The sequence below is a fragment of the Larimichthys crocea genome, chromosome III (genome assembly GCF_000972845.2).
Source record: "Larimichthys crocea isolate SSNF chromosome III, L_crocea_2.0, whole genome shotgun sequence".
In the NCBI taxonomy this organism is placed as follows: domain Eukaryota; kingdom Metazoa; phylum Chordata; class Actinopteri; family Sciaenidae; genus Larimichthys; species Larimichthys crocea.
The window spans coordinates 3,304,200-3,323,011 of record NC_040013.1 but is presented as its reverse complement, the minus strand read 5'-3'; the positions used below and the strand labels follow the sequence as shown (position 1 = coordinate 3,323,011).

Sequence of the window (18,812 nt, the reverse complement as noted above, 5' to 3'; positions counted from 1 at the left end):
TATATTAACCTGAAAATAAGAATAATTTTGTTTTTTTTTACCTTACAATGAGCCTGAAAAAGGACAAACTTTTTGTGTCACGGCTACAGTAGTTTCTCCTTTTATGCTTGGAACAGGAGGATGAGGTGAGTGGTATTCAATTGGTTGCAGTCTGCAACTTCACCACCAGATGCCTCTAAATCCTGCACACTGCACCTTTAAGTTAAGTTACATAGCCTCACTTTAATGTGTATAGTATAGTGGGTAGTTTAAGTGAACTAAACGAAGAATAAGTATATTTGTAAGTATGAATGGCCTGAAACAGAAATACTCAAGTAAAGTACCTCAAACCCTTATAGTATTAGAGGACATGAAGTAGTTCCTCCTAGTTTTTATCCGGAAGTAGCTGCTCTGGTTTACTTCTAATCCATGTCTTAAGAGTGAGTAACTGAAGTGATTCACATGTTGTTTTCCATGCTTTCATTTGGCCGCACGCAGATTTCTCTCAAAAAAGTATTTTCCAGTTAGCTCCCCTGCGTGTGTCGGTATCGTTGCCATTTGAAAAGGGCTCTGCTTGACCTTACTGTAGTCTGAACTATCTGCTGCATTCCTCGCAGCCTTAGTCATATCCTCTGTAGATATGGTTGCAATATAGTTTTCTTAAAAACAAATCCCCTATTATTTTACTTTGTGTTTTATCTGAGAGTGTATGAACTGAATTATTTCAGCAGGCGTGGGTGTTTGCATGCATTTTTATGCTCCTTCCGTGCATGTCTGAAAATTCGCTAAGTTTGAAACCCATTCAGGGGAAATCATTCTTAAAACAGTCTGAGTGGGACTTAAGAGGACTTCAGAGGGCTGGACAGTGTTTTGATTACACTAGCATTTCTGGATAATAAACCTCCTCTCATGGAAGACGGTGACAGCGGAGCCTTTTTTTGAAAGACTGGAGCAAAAAACTTGAGCTGAGGTCATCACATTTTCTAGGAATGTCTGCAAATGTGGGCAGCATGACACCTTTTTAGTCTGACTATGTTGAGAATTTGGATGTTTCCTATTAAAAATGTTGTCATTTCTTTTATCCCTTCATGTGGAGTTGCATCTCAGGTTTAAGAGGGATCTGTCATATTCCTCGCTGAGAATAAACATCTCTGAATTACCAAGGAGGAGTAGAGGATGTGCTTTGACTAGACTGGTGGCAAAATAAACGAAACACCCAGCATTTGAAGGCCTTGACAGGCTCTCCAAACAGTGAACTCAGGAGGAGGAGGTGGAGGAAGGAGGCTGGGGTAATGGCAAAGAAAACACCAAATCTTAAAAGGTTAGAATTCTGTCATCTGCTCAAACAATTCTGCCGTCCTGTCCTGTGTGTGTGTGCGCTTCACCACGGCCCCCTTGACTACCATAACTTTTTCTCCAGAAAGCAGAAAGCGAGCTTCGCAACACACTGAGGAAAGAGTGACAGAGCACGACGAGGCGAGATGGAAAGCAAAGGTCCATTCCCAACCAAAACAAGGCCTGGACTGAAAAAGAATTTATGTTCTACTCCTGCCTGTTTTCATTTTCTTTGAATTCCTCCCCCTGATGATAAGTGGTGTTTGGTTTTGTTAACACACACACACACAAAATCCCTTTTCCTCCCCCTTTTTCTCCTCCTCCTCTTGTTGTGGAATTCAGTGTCTTGAGGAGTCACTCTTCTCTCCTGCTGTTCTGCTCTGTGGATGAAGTCTGCAGGGCGAAGTAAAAAAAAAAGGAGCTCTCCACCGAGGAATTCGACGGAGACGAGACGCAGACGAAAAGGAGCTGGCTTATTTCTCTCGCCCAGGAGGTGCAAGCCCTGCAGTCTGAGGCCTCACCTGCCCTCCCTCATCCACCCCCCGACATCTCCTGTCTGAGCCCTGCACCTGTTCTGACTCGTCAGCCAGGTGAGGGGGATCCTGTGGCCTTACGCTGTTTTTTCAGCTGACCATAGCTGCAGGGCAATTAGGGAACCGGTCTATTCATTTGACTGGATTGCTGCTTTACTCTGTATCTCTCTCTCTCTCTGTCTCTCTCTATATAACCCACCTCCCTTCCCTCCCTGCCTATCCCTACCCCCCTCCCACTCCATCTCTGTCTAGCCCAGTCTCAGCCTGCTTGACACTGTGGCTGTGGGTACGGTGTGGAGCTGCAGAAGTTTCCCTGCTGGAGTAAAAAAGTGTGGATCACATTGCAAGGGACACGGGTGGGGGGGGGAAGAAAGGGTGAAAAAAAAAAGAAAAGATAATTCTTCTGGTGGAGAGACGTTGGAAAAGTTGGATTGAGCATTGGACGGCAGAGAGAGAGAAGTTGAAAACTCCAAACCAAAGGATTCTGCAGTTGGAAGAACAGCAGGTATGAAAAGCCAGGCTGTGGTTGTGTCTGTGGCTCTGCTGGCCCTGTGCTTCCTGCTGATCCCCAGAGGAGGGGAGAGTGCAGGGGGGATAATTTCTCTCCGGCAGACTGAAGGGGAGAGGCAGGCAGGGGATGAGCTGCAAGACGAGTCCCTGGATGACCCAGAAAGTGATCATGGACTTGCAGTGGACGCACACCCACAAAGAGACACAGAGGAGGCAGGTGAGTGGAGAAAACTTTTATCTTAACTCTAAAAAATACAGATATGTTATGCAGTCAAAGCTGTTCAGGTACGGTCAGATCTCCAACATGACATGGTAGAGCAAACACAGACACAACCGTTCAGTCACTGACAGGCATGAAAAAGTCCATGTCCTCACCTGTCTACTACTAATTCTTCATAGAAATTCTTTGGCTCACAGCTAGAGAAGAAGACACTGAGTCAAGCATCTTGCTGGCAGATTTTTTTTATGACGCTGACCTTTTCCACTGCCTCTGTTGCTGTTACCCTGCGTGATTCATGCTGACTCTGGTGCACAGTCACGCTGACAGAAAGGATATTTGCGATAAACCTCTTTTCTGGAGCTTTCTAACAAAGCTTTAAATGTGATACATGTCAGTCCAATCAAACTTTTTAATGAGTCCCAACTAAAGGGGGGTTTATGCTTTAGGGGTCACATGTTGTTGAGGTGATTGTGATATATTTATTGAGTATTTGGACGGATTTAGTGTCATTAAAACTGAATTGTGGTTAATGGAGCACAGCTAATGGAAAGAGAGAGAAGTGTTTTCCATGAAAGAGTCTCAGAACTTCAGACAACCTCAGAAGGAAATACTGATGGACCTCAAGCAACCACTGAAATGCATCTGGCTGTCTGGATTTTCCCTGGCAGCATTGAGTTTTGACATCGCAGGAAAGAAATAATTGCATAATTTAAGTCTCACATTGATTCATAAATGTTACAAACAAAAACAAGAACCAGGAATACATATGTTTTGAATTTAACCTCATTATGATCATTGATCATTGATTAATAAGAGCTGGAGAGAGGGTTGAATACGGGATAGATTTGAGAAAATACTTTAATATTTATGCATGTATATGCATGGAAAAACCTCTTTCATTTCCCGTTTTCATCGTCTCTCCAGGTGTGTTGGGCAGGGTGAGGAGAGCGCCAGAAGAAGGCAAGAAGAAGAAGAAGGACAAGAAGAAGAACAAAGACCCAAACGCCACCAAAAAGCCCAAAACCGACAAGAAGGGCAAGAAGAAGGACAAGCAGACGACCACAACTCTACCGCCGACCACAACTCTACCGCCAACCACAACACGTGAGGGCAGGACGGAGCCGTGAGCCATGTTTGAACTTGAATGACTTGAACTTGAATGAATGTTGTTGACCTTGTGTCTTTCTGCTGCCTCTAGCGAGCCCGACTGAACCACCCACTGAACCTTACACAGACTACCCCTATCCTGATGGTGGTGAGTGACACACACACTTGGACGGAAAGGGGAGGGGGCGAATCTTATATTTCAGTCTCAACATCTGCAACACCTCCCACCTAATGTCTCAAAATATAGTAATGGGTTGGTACAACTAAAAAAGAAAAAAAAAGCATTGAGAATTTGTTGGGGTTGGAGACTACAAGTTTGAAAATCAAAAAAATCTGGTTGTGAGGAGTTCGAAAAAGAAATTGTTACCAGACCTCTTTACCCGGCTTGCCATCTCTGCTTGAAGGCCAGCAGCTTTTGGTGGTCAAGTTGCATTGTGGGTCATGTAGTCCCTATATTTTGACAGGGAAGAAGGATGCAAGGAATTGCAATGACGATATTTCTGGTTGGCAGATTAGAAGATTAGAAGTTTTGCAATTTATAAATGTATGGCAAACAACAAAACAACTTTTGGTAGTGAAAACACCTTCCCCCGCCCTCCCCTCAGGAAATATATGTAAATATGATACATGTTTTTGTCTAGACATCTGAGACTACCTTTCCATCTGTTTCTCTTGTCAGACGGAGATTACTGGAAACCGGAGGATGACTACTGGGAGGGGGAACCCACACCGTCCCAGCCTCAGCCAGAGACTCCAATCACCGATCTTCCATATGACTACTGGAAGCCAGAGGAGGAAGACCCAGTTGTTCCAGAACCAGAAAACTATGAAGACTTCTGGCAACCAGAAGAGGCTGTCCCGTCCAGTCCAACGCCTGACGCCTACGTTGATTACTGGAAACCAGATGAGAAAGAGGTGACCACCAAAACGCCTCTCTATGAAGACTACTGGAAACCAGATGAGAAAGAGGTGACCACCAAAACGCCTCACTATGAAGACTACTGGACACCAGATGAGACAGAACCATATGCTCCTGTCACTGACAACTATGACAGCTACTGGAAAGAGGTGGACCCGACGCCCTCTGCCCCTGAGGTTGATGGCAAGGCTGGGACAGATGACACCGATTACTGGGATGCCACATGTATGTCTGACTCATCTCCTTGCTTCGATTTGATTGAGGATGTTTGTGGGGGGGACAGTTTGTCAAACATGAATGATACGAGATGATGAGTAGGAATCATTAACTTTACTTGATTGCAGCCTGCAGATTGGGGCAGGGTTCAACGTTGAATGTTTAATTACACCCACTGAAGGGGTGGGGTTGAGCATTGATTGGTTTAGACTTGGGTTCCTCAGTCAACTCAGTTAACCATGCAACTCGTCACTTATTTTACAAAAACACAACTTATTATAACTCTTTTAAGTGAGGTGGGGCACTGAATTTGATTAAATTCAAGATTTAGGTAAATCATATTTTATGGAGAAAATGTTTTCTGGTGGACGTCCAACAGCTGCTCTGCCTCAACCCTCTGTGATTCATGGAGTTTCCTGATGGACAGATGGCTTTGCTTCCGTCCATCCAGCTCCCGATTGGTTTCCACCAACATTCTCACTTGTATATCCTGCTGGGTCCCCGATTCCCTGGGCCTGAAAACCTCCTCTGGTGGCCCAAAGCTCAACAGTCACAGCTAGCACCCAATCACAATTAATATCTAACTCCACCCAAATTCAACTGTTAAAAAAAAACAATCAAAACATGGTTGGGTGGGATTGCCTTTGAACCTCAGCCCAAGTTTGTATAAACTTAAAATTGCAAGTTCTGTCAAGTGATAGTTTTTTGTTCGGATAATTCAAAATTAGACCAATTAAGCTAAACAAAAAAATAGTTTTTCATATTCCCAAGATTTGACTACACACATTTTCACCAGCGGTTTCAGGTTTGATCCCGACATGCGCCACACTACCACATCACTGCTGCTTTTACTGTGCTGCTAACAGCCACAGCCAAACATAGATGCTGGTTTGAAATATGTGGCTGAAGTGTGTTTTAAAGAAAAAAAGTGTGGGTAGTAGTTTAAGTGGATCTCCACCGTGGATGACTTTGTTTTTCTGAGACGCAGACACATAACTTTCCTTAAATTAGAAACAACAAGCTAACGACAACTTGTGTTCGGTGGATTTTCAGTCAACTCATCGGTTGCTATAAAAGGGCTCCGCAACTAAAGAACATGAGTCAGCAGAACTCTTCTAACTTTGTAATGAATCACAGCTAAAGATTTTAAGTTATCATGACTCACTCGTTGTTGTTGAAGCAACAGACTGAATTGTTTAAATATTATTTTTATGTCCAAACATCTTCAGATTATAAACTGTCATTTCAATTTGTAACATAAGAACATTCATCCACATCCATTCAGCCCCCTGGTAGGCTAAACACATCGTTCTACTCTTACCCTCCATGGTCTAATTCACAGACTTCATGCTGAAAACTTTTTGAATCATCATCATTGATATCTCTTCCAGCCTCCGTCCACCTGAAGTCAGCGATGACTGAACTAGTTTTTCCGCAGCATCAGATGTAGGAAACAGTGTGTCGTCGTGTGGTTCTGTGACACTCTGGACCGGGCCGACATGTTCTCATTACTCTGTGTTTCCAGCACACTGTACCATACCTCTGGTCTTCCAATGTTTCCAGTAATTCCCTCACATTCGGCCTTTTCTGTCTCTTCAGTCTGTTTCTCAGTCTGCTTCTGACACTAATAATCCCTCTGTTTGACCTTCTAAATCTTTTTTATTGTCCTATTTTTCCACTCTTGCAGTCGAGGAGCCAGACAATCTTCCATTCCCTGACGGTAAAGAGGTCAGCCCTGAAATTAAAGTAGAAACCCTCCCAGGTAACAGCACAAATTCAACGAACATCAGTCAATCAATTATCAAACAGTTAGCTGGTAAGAAATCTCTCTAGGCTTTTGATTCAGATAAAATGTCCGTTCCATCTGTGCCTTTAAGCCGGGAGCAGAATTCAACACATGGGAATAACATTATAGCCAGTCTGTGATCTAACCTGCCCTACTTTTTCAAACAGGAGTGGGTGGGTTTGCTTGGTTCCACAGAGTCAACAAAACATTCCTCAGTTTTGTTATGGATTAAAGAAAAAAAGGCCCTGTCATCAGATCACCACTCTGTTATGATTCTCGTAAATGTGAATTAAAAGATTTAACGGCTTAATTGCACGCTAGGCGTCACGGTGGCATCCAAATAGGGAGCAGTTGTTGTGGTTGAATAAGTCAGGGCTGTACTAACCTGTAAAACTGCAGATTAAACCATGATATCTCGTAAAATCTCACTTTTATGTAGCTGCGCCTTTGAGTGATTGAACTTGATGTTTTTTTGTTTTTTTTTACGCAGAGGAGCCCACAACCACTCCTCCGTTTGAGGGGACGTGGTATGATGATTACGACGAATATGGAAGTATGTGCACAACCACACAAACAGCTGAAACATATCCATACACAAATGTTTTTTATTAGATTGGTTAAGCTTCAGTGACTTCCTGCCAATGAAGCAGGCGGGAAAGGGGATAAACAGGTCAACAGCTTTCCAGATTTCTTACTGATCCTGTGTGACCTTTTTTATTGTTCCTAATGGCTTGCACATGAGGCTTGTGTGTTTATAGGTGTTTCTATAAAATCATTCTTGATTATATTGTTTTTTTACAGGGAGGAAAGAAGACGAGACAGACGATAAATGGATGGAGAAGGAGAAGGAGAGAGCGGCTAAAGAAAGAGAGAGGCTGGAGAAAGGTAAGAAAACCCAGATGTGGATCCTTTTTTCTTACATAACATCACTCTGCACAATCATGTTAAACTACATACGGCGGCATACAGCATGGCCTGTGACCTAAGTTCAAAAGTACTAACACATAACAGGTCTAAGATGGATCACCTTTCTGTTATAAGAGAATGCAGATGTGATTTCCCACCACGCTAATGTCAGCGGGCCCTTTTGGTTGCCTGCTTTAACTTGCACGGCAGGGACAAGAGTTCATCCTTCCAAAGCGAAATGGAGATAATCCGGAAAAAGAAAAGAAAAAAAAGTTCAGTAAATCTCTTTAGAGATGTGAGGAGGAAGGGGAGTGATAAGAAAAAGACAGAACAAGGGAGAATTAGTTGGCAGGGGATGTTGTAATGTGTATTCACGTCACATTCGGCTCTTTCCCGCCACGTGTCTTGCTGACTGTGGGGTCAGCTGGCGGTTGAGGCGAGCACGGAGGCGATGATATATAACACTGTCAGGACTGGTGTCAATAGGGCATTTCCTGCGTGGACGCTTCACTGCTATCTGGGTTTAAGGTGAAAAAGCATTTCTCGAGTCTCGAAGCACTCATCCGTGACGCCGACACACAAGCGCAGATGTGTGTGCATGCACCTACACACATCAGTGTGTGTTAATGGGTGCATGTGTTTGTCCACTGGTGGAGCTTACAACAAGTTTTACATTAACACTGTCAGTCAAGACTTACGGCATCCATACTATCAGCAATAAACTACAGTGTGTCAGTGTGCCATGCGGTTCAGGGTCTCACAATATGAATAATGATAATGATAGATGGGATACAGCAGTCTTCTTCTTCAATGGTAATCTCTCTGGGCCGGGATGATCTCAGTTTGATCAGAGCACACTTGGAAATCACAACATCTGGGTTGTTTTTTTTTTACACTGCACTCCAGCCTTCCAGGTTCTCTTGGGGTTTTTTTTTTTTTTGGCATATAAAATTTGCAAAATAATGATGAGTTCCTACATCATTTCTGGGCAGAGTAAAAGAGAGAAAATATCCAGCCAAGACAGCACAATTTATTTGGCATTAATAATGTTTTCCTGACCTCTGCCAGAGAGAGCGCAGAAGCTGAAGGAGGCAGAGGAACGGGCCAAAAACAGACCACGTGTCTACAAAGAGCCAAAGGGTAAGTCGTCAACTTGTTTAAAGCTGGAAAACATTGCTCAAGCTTCTCTAATACATTTAACATATCATCTGATGGTCTGTGTTGTGTTTCTGTGTACGTGGCAGAGTGTCCTCCCCTGGGGATGGAGTCCCATAAGATCGAGTCAGACCAGCTTTCAGCCTCTTCCATGTCCCAGTATAGATTTGCGCCTCAGCGGGCGCGCCTCAACATGCAGGTACACAACAATCAGAGTAGGACTGCTGTGGTCTGAAAGCTTACATACGCTACAGCTATCACTTACATACTTCCAAGCCTTGGAATAAACACTAGCTACCAGACACGTGTTGGAAAAATACTGTTATTGCTGAGTCTGTCGTCTCCATTAGCTGCTTTTGGCAGTTTATGTTCGGCAGTGTTTATAGTCTGAATCTTTTCAGCAGCTACGCAATTAAATCAGCTGATAAATCTTCAAATTGTTTCTGCTTTCTAAGTCAAAAGCTGCTTTGAACAATAAACTCCAAAGGTTATCACGGCATCTATGGTGTATGTGCAGAGTTAAGGGGTTGGTGTGTCAGATTTAGTGGGTTCTGTTTGCAGAATATTATATTCACAACTGTGTTTATATTCATGCATAATCATCTGAGAATAAGAATCTTTTTGTTACCTTAGAATGAACTTTTTAAATCCAAAGATGCTCTGAAACAAGGGGCTCGCAATCACCACTAGAAGACATTAAATCCAACATGCATCTGTTTTAAATCACTGCCATGTCAGTGCATGATTAGCTGATATTCTGGCCTCTGCGGTTCCCAGGGCACCGATGATGAAGACGACATGAGAGGCGGTGCGTGGTGTGCCAACTCAGAGGACAGGATCCATTGGTTTGAGATAGACGCTCGCAGGGAGACGGAGTTCACGGGAGTCATAACGCAAGGACGAGACTCCTACAACGAGTATGACACAAACACACAGACGAGTGCGCTGCTTTCTCTGTTTCCAAACTCAACACTTTGCTCACGTCTTGTCTTGTTTCAGGAGCGACTTTGTCACATCGTACTTCCTGGCTTTCAGCAATGACAGTAGAGAGTGGACCACCATCCACGATGGATACGCTGACTGGGTAAATTTAGCTGAAATCACCTCCTCTGGGCACCACGTCTGACTCAAACCCTGACTCACTTTCCTGCCTCTCTTGTCCAGTTGTTCTTTGGAAGCAATGATAAGGATGTTCCGGTCATGAATCAGCTGGCAGAGCCCGTGCTGGCCCGCTACATCCGAATCATCCCTCAGAGCTGGAACGGCACTCTGTGTATGCGGCTGGAGGTCCTCGGCTGCCCCGTGCCTGGTGAGCCTCAAACACATGGATGCACTTAACACATGCACACACAACAAAACGCAAGACACGCAAAACTAATCGTGTTTTTTGTTCCACAGATGCTGTTGACGCTCAGTACAGGCAAAATGAAGTGACACCAGTAGACTACTTGAAGTTCAAACATCACAGCTACTCAGAGATGATTGCAGTGAGTATCCCTGGTCCGATGTTCACGATTTGAACAGTTTCCATCAGTTGTTTTATAAATAATGCATAAATATGATGCACACTACTTCACACGCTGTTTCCTTCTTCTCATGTGTTCAGCTTATGAAGTCGGTGAACGAGGAGTGTCCAAACATCACCAACATCTACAGCCTGGGACGCAGCTCCAAGGGACTGGAGATCATGGCCATGGTCATCTCTGGCAACCCCACAGAGCATGAAATAGGTGGGAAGGTGTTCATACGACCATGAAACAGACAGACAGCTCTTCATTTTAATTAAAGTGAATGCAAACTAGCAGTCTGTCTTTCTAACAGTCTGAAGCTGAGGGCTGGTGGGTCTCGATGGCACCACCGATGATTCCTGTAAATCTTAATAAACACCAGGTGGAAGTCGGCAGATTATGGTTGGGGGACTAATAACTACAGTCTTGTCTTGTCTGGTTGTCGTCGCAGGCGAGCCAGAGTTGCGCTTCACGGCCGGTCTCCACGGAAACGAGGCAGTGGGTCGGGAGATGATCCTGCTACTTATGCAGTACCTGTGCAAAGAGTACAAAGACAGAAACCCCAGAGCCCAGCAGCTGGTCGAGGGAATACGCATCCACCTGGTGCCATCTCTGAACCCTGACGGACACGAGGAAGCTTTTGAGGCGGTTAGTAGATTTTGATCATTAAAATCACGTGTTTCTACTTAACTGGCAAACCAAAGAAAAGAGAAAAACAAACAGGAAATGCGAATCATGCTCTGTTGGTGGTCTGGGGTCTCGGCTCCATTTGTCAATTATTCTCAAATCCTCCCCTGCAGGGATCAGAGGTGAGTACGTGGACCACAGGACATTTCACTGCAGACGGCTTTGACATCTTCCAGAACTTCCCAGACCTGAATAGTATCCTGTGGGATGCTGAAGATAAAGGCTTGGTGCCAAAGATCTTCCCCAATCACCACGTACAAATACCGGAGGACTTTCAGTACAACACCTCGGTAAGGAGCTAATCATAAATGCTGATGACAGTGTGTTTTTTTACTATAAAATGGATGTAAAAGACTTAAACAGACTTGTGGTCTGCTCAGAAAACACTTTTTTCTCCATTGTTCGTGTGATCCAGATTGCTGTGGAAACCAGGGCCATAATCTCCTGGATGAAAAGCCATCCATTTGTGTTGGGTGCGAACTTCCAGGGTGGGGAGTCAATTGTGGCCTATCCTTATGACAGCCTGCGTCTCAACAAGCCTGCCGAGAGCCAGAAACGCCACAGCCGCAAGAAGAGACAGTAAGACTTGTCCTCTCCTTTTGCCTCTGTGCTCACTCACATACCCAAACTCTCATTTTCCTCCACTGTTCTCCTGCATATCTCTCTGAGAACCTCTTTTGCTTTCATTACAGGTATGAAGACGAAGGTTTTGACGTTACAGAGTGGGGTAGGGGTTACCAGGAGGAGCCTGAGGAAGACTGGAGAGGAAGGGGATACGCAGAGCCAGAGGAGGAGTGGAGGGGCCAAGGCTACGACCACGGCCAAAGCTATGACCGCAGGCAAGGCTACGACCACGGCCAGGGCTATGACCACAGGCAAGGCTATGACCACAGGCAAGGCTACGACCACAGGCAAGGTTACGACCACAGGCAAGGCTACGACCACGGCCAAAGCTACGACCACAGGCAAGGCTATGACCACGGCCAAGGCTACCACCAAGGCTACGACCAAGGTCACGGTTATGACCAAGGTCACGGTTATGACCAAGGTCACGGTTACGACCAAGGTCACGGTTACGACCAAGGTTATGGCCACAGAGAGGAGGAAGAGGACGACAGAGGGAGAAGTGCTGGCTACCAGTATGCTGAGCCCGAAGATGAACCTCGGGTGATCGCAGATGAGTCCCTGTTCAGGTGGTTGGCTGTGTCCTACGCCTCCACACACCTGACCATGACACACAACTACCAAGGCTCCTGCCACGGAGGCGGACCCACAGGGGGGCACGGCCTCGTCAACCGCGCCAAGTGGAAGCCAATCACAGGAAGTAAGTAGAGGCCAGTAGGTTTATCATATGCTTTACAGGTCTGCATGTATTTATAACACACCCTGGTGGACAGTGTGTGCAGTGCACGCTCTAAGGTTTATCTCTCTGTGTGTTTTCCCTTTGTAGGTATGAACGATTTCAGCTACCTGCACACCAACTGCTTTGAGCTGTCCGTGTTCCTGGGATGTGATAAGTTCCCTCATAAGAGTGAGTTGGCGTATGAGTGGGAGAAGAACAGAGAGGCAATGCTGATCTTCATGGAGCAGGTCAGTCACAACCCATGTGAGATCTCACATATCCCCCTGTAGTACTCCAAAGTACCCCCTATATTAGAGCCCCCATTTGACCACTGAGGCCCAATAAGACCAATTCAACTTGACGTGCTAGCAGCATAGGAATGTCCAAGCATTTGTGGTCCCCAGAGGATGAATCCCTCTGACATCGGTCATCTTCTTGAGTTTTCCTTTAGTGCCACCATCAGGTTTGGCTTTGGGTGAAACAGCTATTGGTTGGATTGCCATGAAGTTTCAATATCAACAGTCCCCAAAGGATGAATTCTTGACTTTAGTGATCCCTGCAAACAAACGACAGCCTCAGCTGTACTTGGTGTTCAGTGCTAATTAGCAAGTCCTTGCATGTTTGCGTGCTAAACTAAGGTGGTGAACATGGTAAACATACCACCTGCTAAACATCATTTAGCTCAAATCACTGCTGTGTCTAATTACATCTTCACAGAGCTGCTCCTGCTTTTTCAAAACGTTTTCAGCTTGTGACCCAAGAGTGAAATTTGGTGTTTTCCCAGGAAAAAAAACACAAATTGCCATAAGATCAACATCTATGAACTACACACTAGTCACCCACTCAATTTAAAGTGAGGGAATCACAGACAATCACACTCAGAGTGACCTCAGCCAGAGAGCGTGGACACGTTTTCAGGTCCAGATTTGCGAGCAGAGAGATAAAGAGGGGCCCATGCACACAACCAGCATTGTGTATTGGAGTTACATCAAGTATTTATATGATGTAACTCCAGTTCTGTGAGTACGTGTGCAGCCCTCTGATTGCATTATCCTAATTAAAACAGATGAAGACCCATTTGGGGTCCAGACCATAAGTTTGGAAACACCATTTTAAGGATCCTCACCAGCCGGTGGTTAAATTGAAGAAAAAGTTAAATGTCCGGCCTCCTGCGTGAAGCTCTGTAACTCTTCCCTTTCTAAAAGTACTTGAGTTTAATGTTTCATCAAAGATTGTCCTCAAGAGAAGATAAAAGAACATATATCGAGTATAAACCTTTACCTTTTCTGCCTAGGTGCATCGTGGCATCAGGGGCATTGTGAAGGACCAACAGGGGAACGCCATTGCAAATGCCACTGTGTCTGTAGAGGGGATAAACCATGACGTCACCACAGGTTTGGTGAAAGACTTCCTCTCTTCCTCTTTTTTTGAGTCTTTAACTTTTGAAAAACAACAAAGCACCGTCTTTAAACTACATGTGTGGCCACTCTTTGTCATTGCAGCATCGACAGGAGACTACTGGCGCCTGCTTAACCCGGGAGAGTACCGCGTGACGGCTCGAGCTGAGGGCTTCTCCCCTGTGACCAAACTCTGCGTGGTGGGTTACCAGTCAGGAGCCACCGCCTGCAGCTTCAACCTGGCCAAATCCAACTGGGACCGCATTAAACAGGTGAGGCAACGCCATCCTGAATGAACCACACCCTCATTTTATGCCTGTTTAGTATTTCATAGGTGTCTTTCATAACCTCCCTGCAGATCATGGCCCTCCATGGCAACAAGCCTATTCGACTCAGCTACAGCAACTCCAGAGCACAGCCTCCAGTTGTTAGTAACAGCAACAGGCGTGTGGTTCACGGCAACGGTGGGTATTCACCAAATTCACGAATCAGCGCCGAAAGGCAGAGGAGGCTGAGGATAGCTCGCATCCGTCGCCTCCGGCAACAGAGATTATTGAGGTTAAGATCAACAACTCTTCCTCCACCGACAACGCCGCCGCCGACAACAACAACGTTACCCCCAACTACCACAATTCCCACGACGCCAGAGACCACCACATCCTGGTATGACTCATGGCTAGAGGAGGAACAGTCCTCAACGCCTGGCGGTTTCACAGACTCCATCCTGGATTATAACTATGAGTACAAGATCGATGACTATTAAACCAAACACACGACTCAGTAAACACGCAAACTGTCCTCTCCCACTTGTAGTTCTCATTGCCACGTTGTACTTTGAGCAGGTTTGATGAATCAAACAAGGAGTCCTGTCTGTGTACATGAGCAATGGCAACGTACAGAATATTAACTATATTAACTGTATAAAGTTAGTGTATCTACAAAATGCCTCTTCACAGACATTTACCCTGTTAACTAACAGTACTTCAGTTTCATAGTTCACACTGCATTTCTCTGGTCTGTTCAGTCTTTACGAATGCTTCATGAAAAAGATGTTTATTGTGGATGCACATAAAAAAAAACACTTTTACACCAGGGTTGAATTGTTTTCAGTCTTCGTCAAAGGCAGAAACATTTTTTTTTTTTACTGTATGAACAGTCATGAAAGGTTTAAAAAGCATTTTGTTCAAAGTTGGTGACAAAAGTCAAGAGGAGGGAAAGTTCTGTCACGGTTCCTTCGAGCACAGTTGGGGTAGAAGAGTTATTTTTCAAATAAACGCTTGTTAATACACAACGCTTGTCTTCTCTCTCTCTCTTCACCTTTGTGAATACTGATTTCTCCTCTTGCAATTCATTGACCTTTATGATAGTGATCAGTGCAATAAAGACTGGAGACATTAGGCATGTTGAAGGCATGATGTGCGCGGATATGGACCCTCAGTGGCTGATGTTCATCTCGCTTTCCTCGTCGTCGTTGGCGGAGAAGGCCGAGAAGCTGACCGGCTCACATTCAAGAGTACGTAGATTAACCAGGCACGCCGTTTGGGTGCTGCTGAACTCTGGAATAGTAACTAAAAGGACTTCTTGGCCATCAGGACCTGTTAGGGAGAGAAGGAGTAATATAGTGAGACATTAGTTTGGAGGAAAACGGCAAATATTTTGTCCGTTTGCAGTCTAAAAGTTTAGATTTCTACACATCGCGCGCTGACCTTTGACGAGCTTGGACTCAAAAGTTGTAGCGTTGCCACTGAAGTAAACATGAGGACACTCTTCCAAGATGAAAGGATCTTTTTGGTAAAACGGGAAACATCCTGACACAAAACACAAAAAAACAGTGTGAATAATCTAAATCAATTTTAGTCTGAAGGTTTTTCCATTTATCCGGTATTAACTTATCCGACTAACCGAGAGTATCAGGAGCCGTCGGGGCCAGGTGTCGGAGCCGTAGCGTTTCCTCCAGGATTTCCAGGTGACTGTCCATGCTGCTGTACTTCTGAATGTCGAGAACATTTTGGCCTGAAGTGCCCAGGAACCTTTCGTGGGAACACAAACACAAACTAAACATCTGCACACTTGTTTGGGAAAGAACCAAGAAAGATAGTGACTGTGTGATACCGCTTACCTCACTCCATCAATGTTAGCTATGTGCGGATTGGAGGCCAACTGTAGTGTGGGGTACACGGAGGACAAGGGGAACATGCAGCGGTGGAGAGGCTGCTGTGGGAGGGTGTAGTTGGTGGGGTCATACTGGCCGGGCATTACATCCACTGGAAGTGAAGCCTAGAATAGCAGGAGGAAGTGACACACACATCATCTTTAGTTATTTCTAATGCTTATGATCACAGAAGACTAGAAAATCTTCACATTTAAGAAGCTAAACTCGGAGTGTGGACATTTTTCTGACTCAAAATGACTAACTCATTATCAGAATAGATTTAATAGTTGACAATTAAACAATTAATTGTTGTGTATTAAAGTAAAAAATGGTTAGAGGTGGACTCACCACCAGCTGAAGCAGCAGCTCATCCAGCAGACGAATCGCCTCCACGCTGCCAGCCTGAGTCTTCTTGGTCAGGTACTTGGGCTTGACACACAAGGGAGGATAAAACAAGTATTTTAATGTTGTAAAAATGGATCCAGTTCATGTTTGCTTCTTTTCTAAAAGAGTAAAACTAAGAGGAGGTTGAACGAGTTCCAGATACCTTCGTTGATGCGTCCTTATCCTGGGTGCTTTGACTCAGGAGGTTTCCAGCCAGCAGGACCCTGGAAATGTTGGCTGCCCCGCTCTGCTCCCCCTGGTCACCAAGCTGACCGGTTACCATATCGATGAGCAACTGCAGGCCCAGCATGCTGTCAGCATGACTACTGCCGAGGCCAAGTCCTGAGGCTAGGAGCACGAACCTAGATGATGACAGAAAAACCTTTTTAGAATATGATCTATCACCATAAAAAGGTTTCAGATTTAAGCCGTGTATGTATGTATGTACCTGTCAGAGCTGAGCACAGGTCTTGGTGTCTGTGGAGGAAGATCAGCCATGCAGAAGTCCTCAACTGTGAACTTCCCGTCGTTCCTTTCAGCTCCATATATCGCAATTACACTACCTGAAAGAGAAGAGATGCCATGATGCACGGGAGATATGATTTGAGCAACGCCGTGCTCCTTCAGCAACGTGTGATCTCACCTGTGACACACTTGTCTCTGTCGATTTTGCCCTCCAGTTTGATCCTCTGCAGCTCGTCCTCCAGGATCAGCTCGTCCGTCTCACTGATGTATTTGGCCCGTGCAGGCTGGGGCAGCAGATTGTGCTGCAGGCGAGAAAACGAAGAGATGTGATGTCACATGACATGATTTTTTTTTTACGTTTCTCCGGGGACGGAGGTGTCCAAATGTCCGCAGACCTCATCGCTGATCTCTCGCAGAATAGACGGCTGCAGCTCCATACGCTTAAACAGAGTCCCTACGATGCAGCACTGCTCCGCTGTCTGCAGGTCACACAGCCTCTTGATGAGCACGGCTGATCCTGGCAGAAAAAAAGTCAGAACAGGTTAGAAAACATGTTGAAAATAATTTGCTTTAACATGCAAAACAACATGCTCAGCTCACCCCACTTCTGCTGGGCTCTCTCTGATAGCAGGGGCCTCATCTGCATGAGTCGTGCTGCGTAGATATGAGCATACTGGCGACTGAAGCTTCTCTCCCCGACTTTGTAGCGCTCGGAGCAGGGACTGTAAGCCAGGGACAGCCTCTCAAACACCGGGCCCTGGTCCTGATCCTCCGAGGCAGGGCGGGAGAGCAGAGAGGAGCCCTCCTTCTGTGCGCTCAGGGCGGAGAACATGACTGTCCTGCAGCACAGACTGAGTACACATGATCTACTTTGTGACTGTCATGCATGTTTATAACGTGTTTTAACAGGCAGCTGGTGGTGACATGCCGACTTTAGACAGGTTTAACGACCTTACCTTGGCAGTGTGGACCGCGGAGCTTCGGCTGTTACCTGCCTCAACTCAGGTGTTACGGTATAAGTTCAGGTGACACTGACCTGACTCCCTGTCAGCGAGCAAAACAGAAGATTCCCGCGAAATCAACCGCACCAGTGTTTTTGTCAATGAGACCGCGTGTTCTCGCGAGATTACATAGAGACAGCTCGAGGGAAACATATAAAACAAACAAACACGCAGAATTTCTAACGTAAATTACTAATATAATATTTGAGCAAATGTGATGAGATACTGAACATAAATCATAATTTAAAAGACACGATCCAACTTTTGTTTCCATGGTGACGCACGAAAGCTCGCGAGATCGTCTGGACGTATATTCTCGCGAGATTACGTTAAAAAAATTGTTACACAAAAACAACGCAACTTAAACCTTAACGAAAATTACCCACATAAAGTAAAAATAATGAGATTATTGAGCATATATGATATTTTACTAAAGACGACACCGCTCTATAACCTTTGTTTTTGCTCAACCGTCAACGCACGTAGTCTCGCGAGATCGTCTGGGTGAAAGATATTAAAAGGGGGTGCGTATTCTCGCGAGATTACGTAAAAACGTAAGAACATAAACCGTAACGAAAATTACGTACATAAAGTATAATATTGAGCATATATAATATTTTTTATTTATACAAAACACGTCACCGGTCTATAACTTTTGTTTTCGCTCAGCCATTATTCTTCATGTAGTCTCGCGAGATCGTTTGGACAAAATATAAACAGGGTGCGTATTCTCGCGAGTAAATAACGTAAGAACATAAACAACGAAAATTACGTACATAAAGTAAATATAATATTGAGCATATATAATATTTTTTATAAAAGACGTCACCGATCTATAACACGGTTGTTTTCCCTTTTCATGTAATCTCGCGAGACTACGTAAATGGAGTAAGAACTATAACCTTTAGAAAAATTAGATACATAAACTTTGAATAAACAACACATATAATATTACATGATATTTTAAAATAAAATAAAAAAAGTTGTTTTTTTCTCTCTATCTCGTGAGATCGTCTGGAAGGAAAATGTTATTCCTTCCTCCGTGTAGTCTCGCGAGATTGCGTAAGAATAACAGTCGCGGGATTACGTAAATGGAGTAAGAACTATAACATAAACCTTTAGAAAAATTAGATACATAAACGTTGAATAAACAGCACATATAATATTACATGATATTTTAAAATAAAATAATAAAAAAGTTGTTGTTTTT

General features: G+C 44.6%; 2 protein-coding genes across 5 annotated transcripts; one reads left to right on the top strand and one right to left on the bottom strand.

The window, feature by feature from the left end:
• Positions 1-1,634: 1,634 nt before the first annotated feature.
• Positions 1,635-14,891, top strand: aebp1b (AE binding protein 1b). Of its 3 annotated transcripts, none has more exons than XM_010745511.3 (23): positions 1,635-1,904; positions 2,105-2,574; positions 3,502-3,681; positions 3,776-3,832; positions 4,364-4,828; positions 6,507-6,581; positions 7,096-7,158; positions 7,407-7,490; positions 8,580-8,651; positions 8,756-8,865; positions 9,444-9,583; positions 9,666-9,750; positions 9,831-9,975; positions 10,065-10,153; positions 10,273-10,396; positions 10,626-10,822; positions 10,975-11,151; positions 11,277-11,440; positions 11,554-12,185; positions 12,312-12,451; positions 13,498-13,597; positions 13,706-13,872; positions 13,959-14,891. In XM_010745511.3, the coding sequence occupies exons 2-23, from the start codon at positions 2,355-2,357 to the stop codon at positions 14,361-14,363; spliced, it is 3,891 nt and encodes a 1,296-aa protein (XP_010743813.3). In that variant the 5' UTR covers positions 1,635-1,904; positions 2,105-2,354; the 3' UTR covers positions 14,364-14,891. The 3 variants fall into 3 exon arrangements, with proteins under 3 accessions (XP_010743813.3, XP_010743814.3, XP_019119503.2); XM_010745512.3 differs by having other exon boundaries at positions 2,100-2,574; XM_019263958.2 differs by having other exon boundaries at positions 1,635-2,574.
• pold2 (polymerase (DNA directed), delta 2, regulatory subunit) lies at positions 14,638-17,753 on the bottom strand. 2 transcript variants are annotated; one of them, XM_010745513.3, is made up of 11 exons: positions 17,558-17,753; positions 17,202-17,452; positions 16,997-17,118; positions 16,780-16,903; positions 16,585-16,699; positions 16,300-16,498; positions 16,101-16,181; positions 15,720-15,877; positions 15,503-15,630; positions 15,307-15,408; positions 14,638-15,195 (listed from the first exon to the last, which is right to left on the bottom strand). In XM_010745513.3, the coding sequence occupies exons 2-11, from the start codon at positions 17,431-17,433 to the stop codon at positions 15,035-15,037; spliced, it is 1,422 nt and encodes a 473-aa protein (XP_010743815.3). In that variant the 5' UTR covers positions 17,434-17,452; positions 17,558-17,753; the 3' UTR covers positions 14,638-15,034. The 2 variants fall into 2 exon arrangements, with proteins under 2 accessions (XP_010743815.3, XP_010743816.3); XM_010745514.3 differs by having other exon boundaries at positions 17,202-17,440.
• Between the last annotated feature and the right edge of the window lie 1,059 nt (positions 17,754-18,812).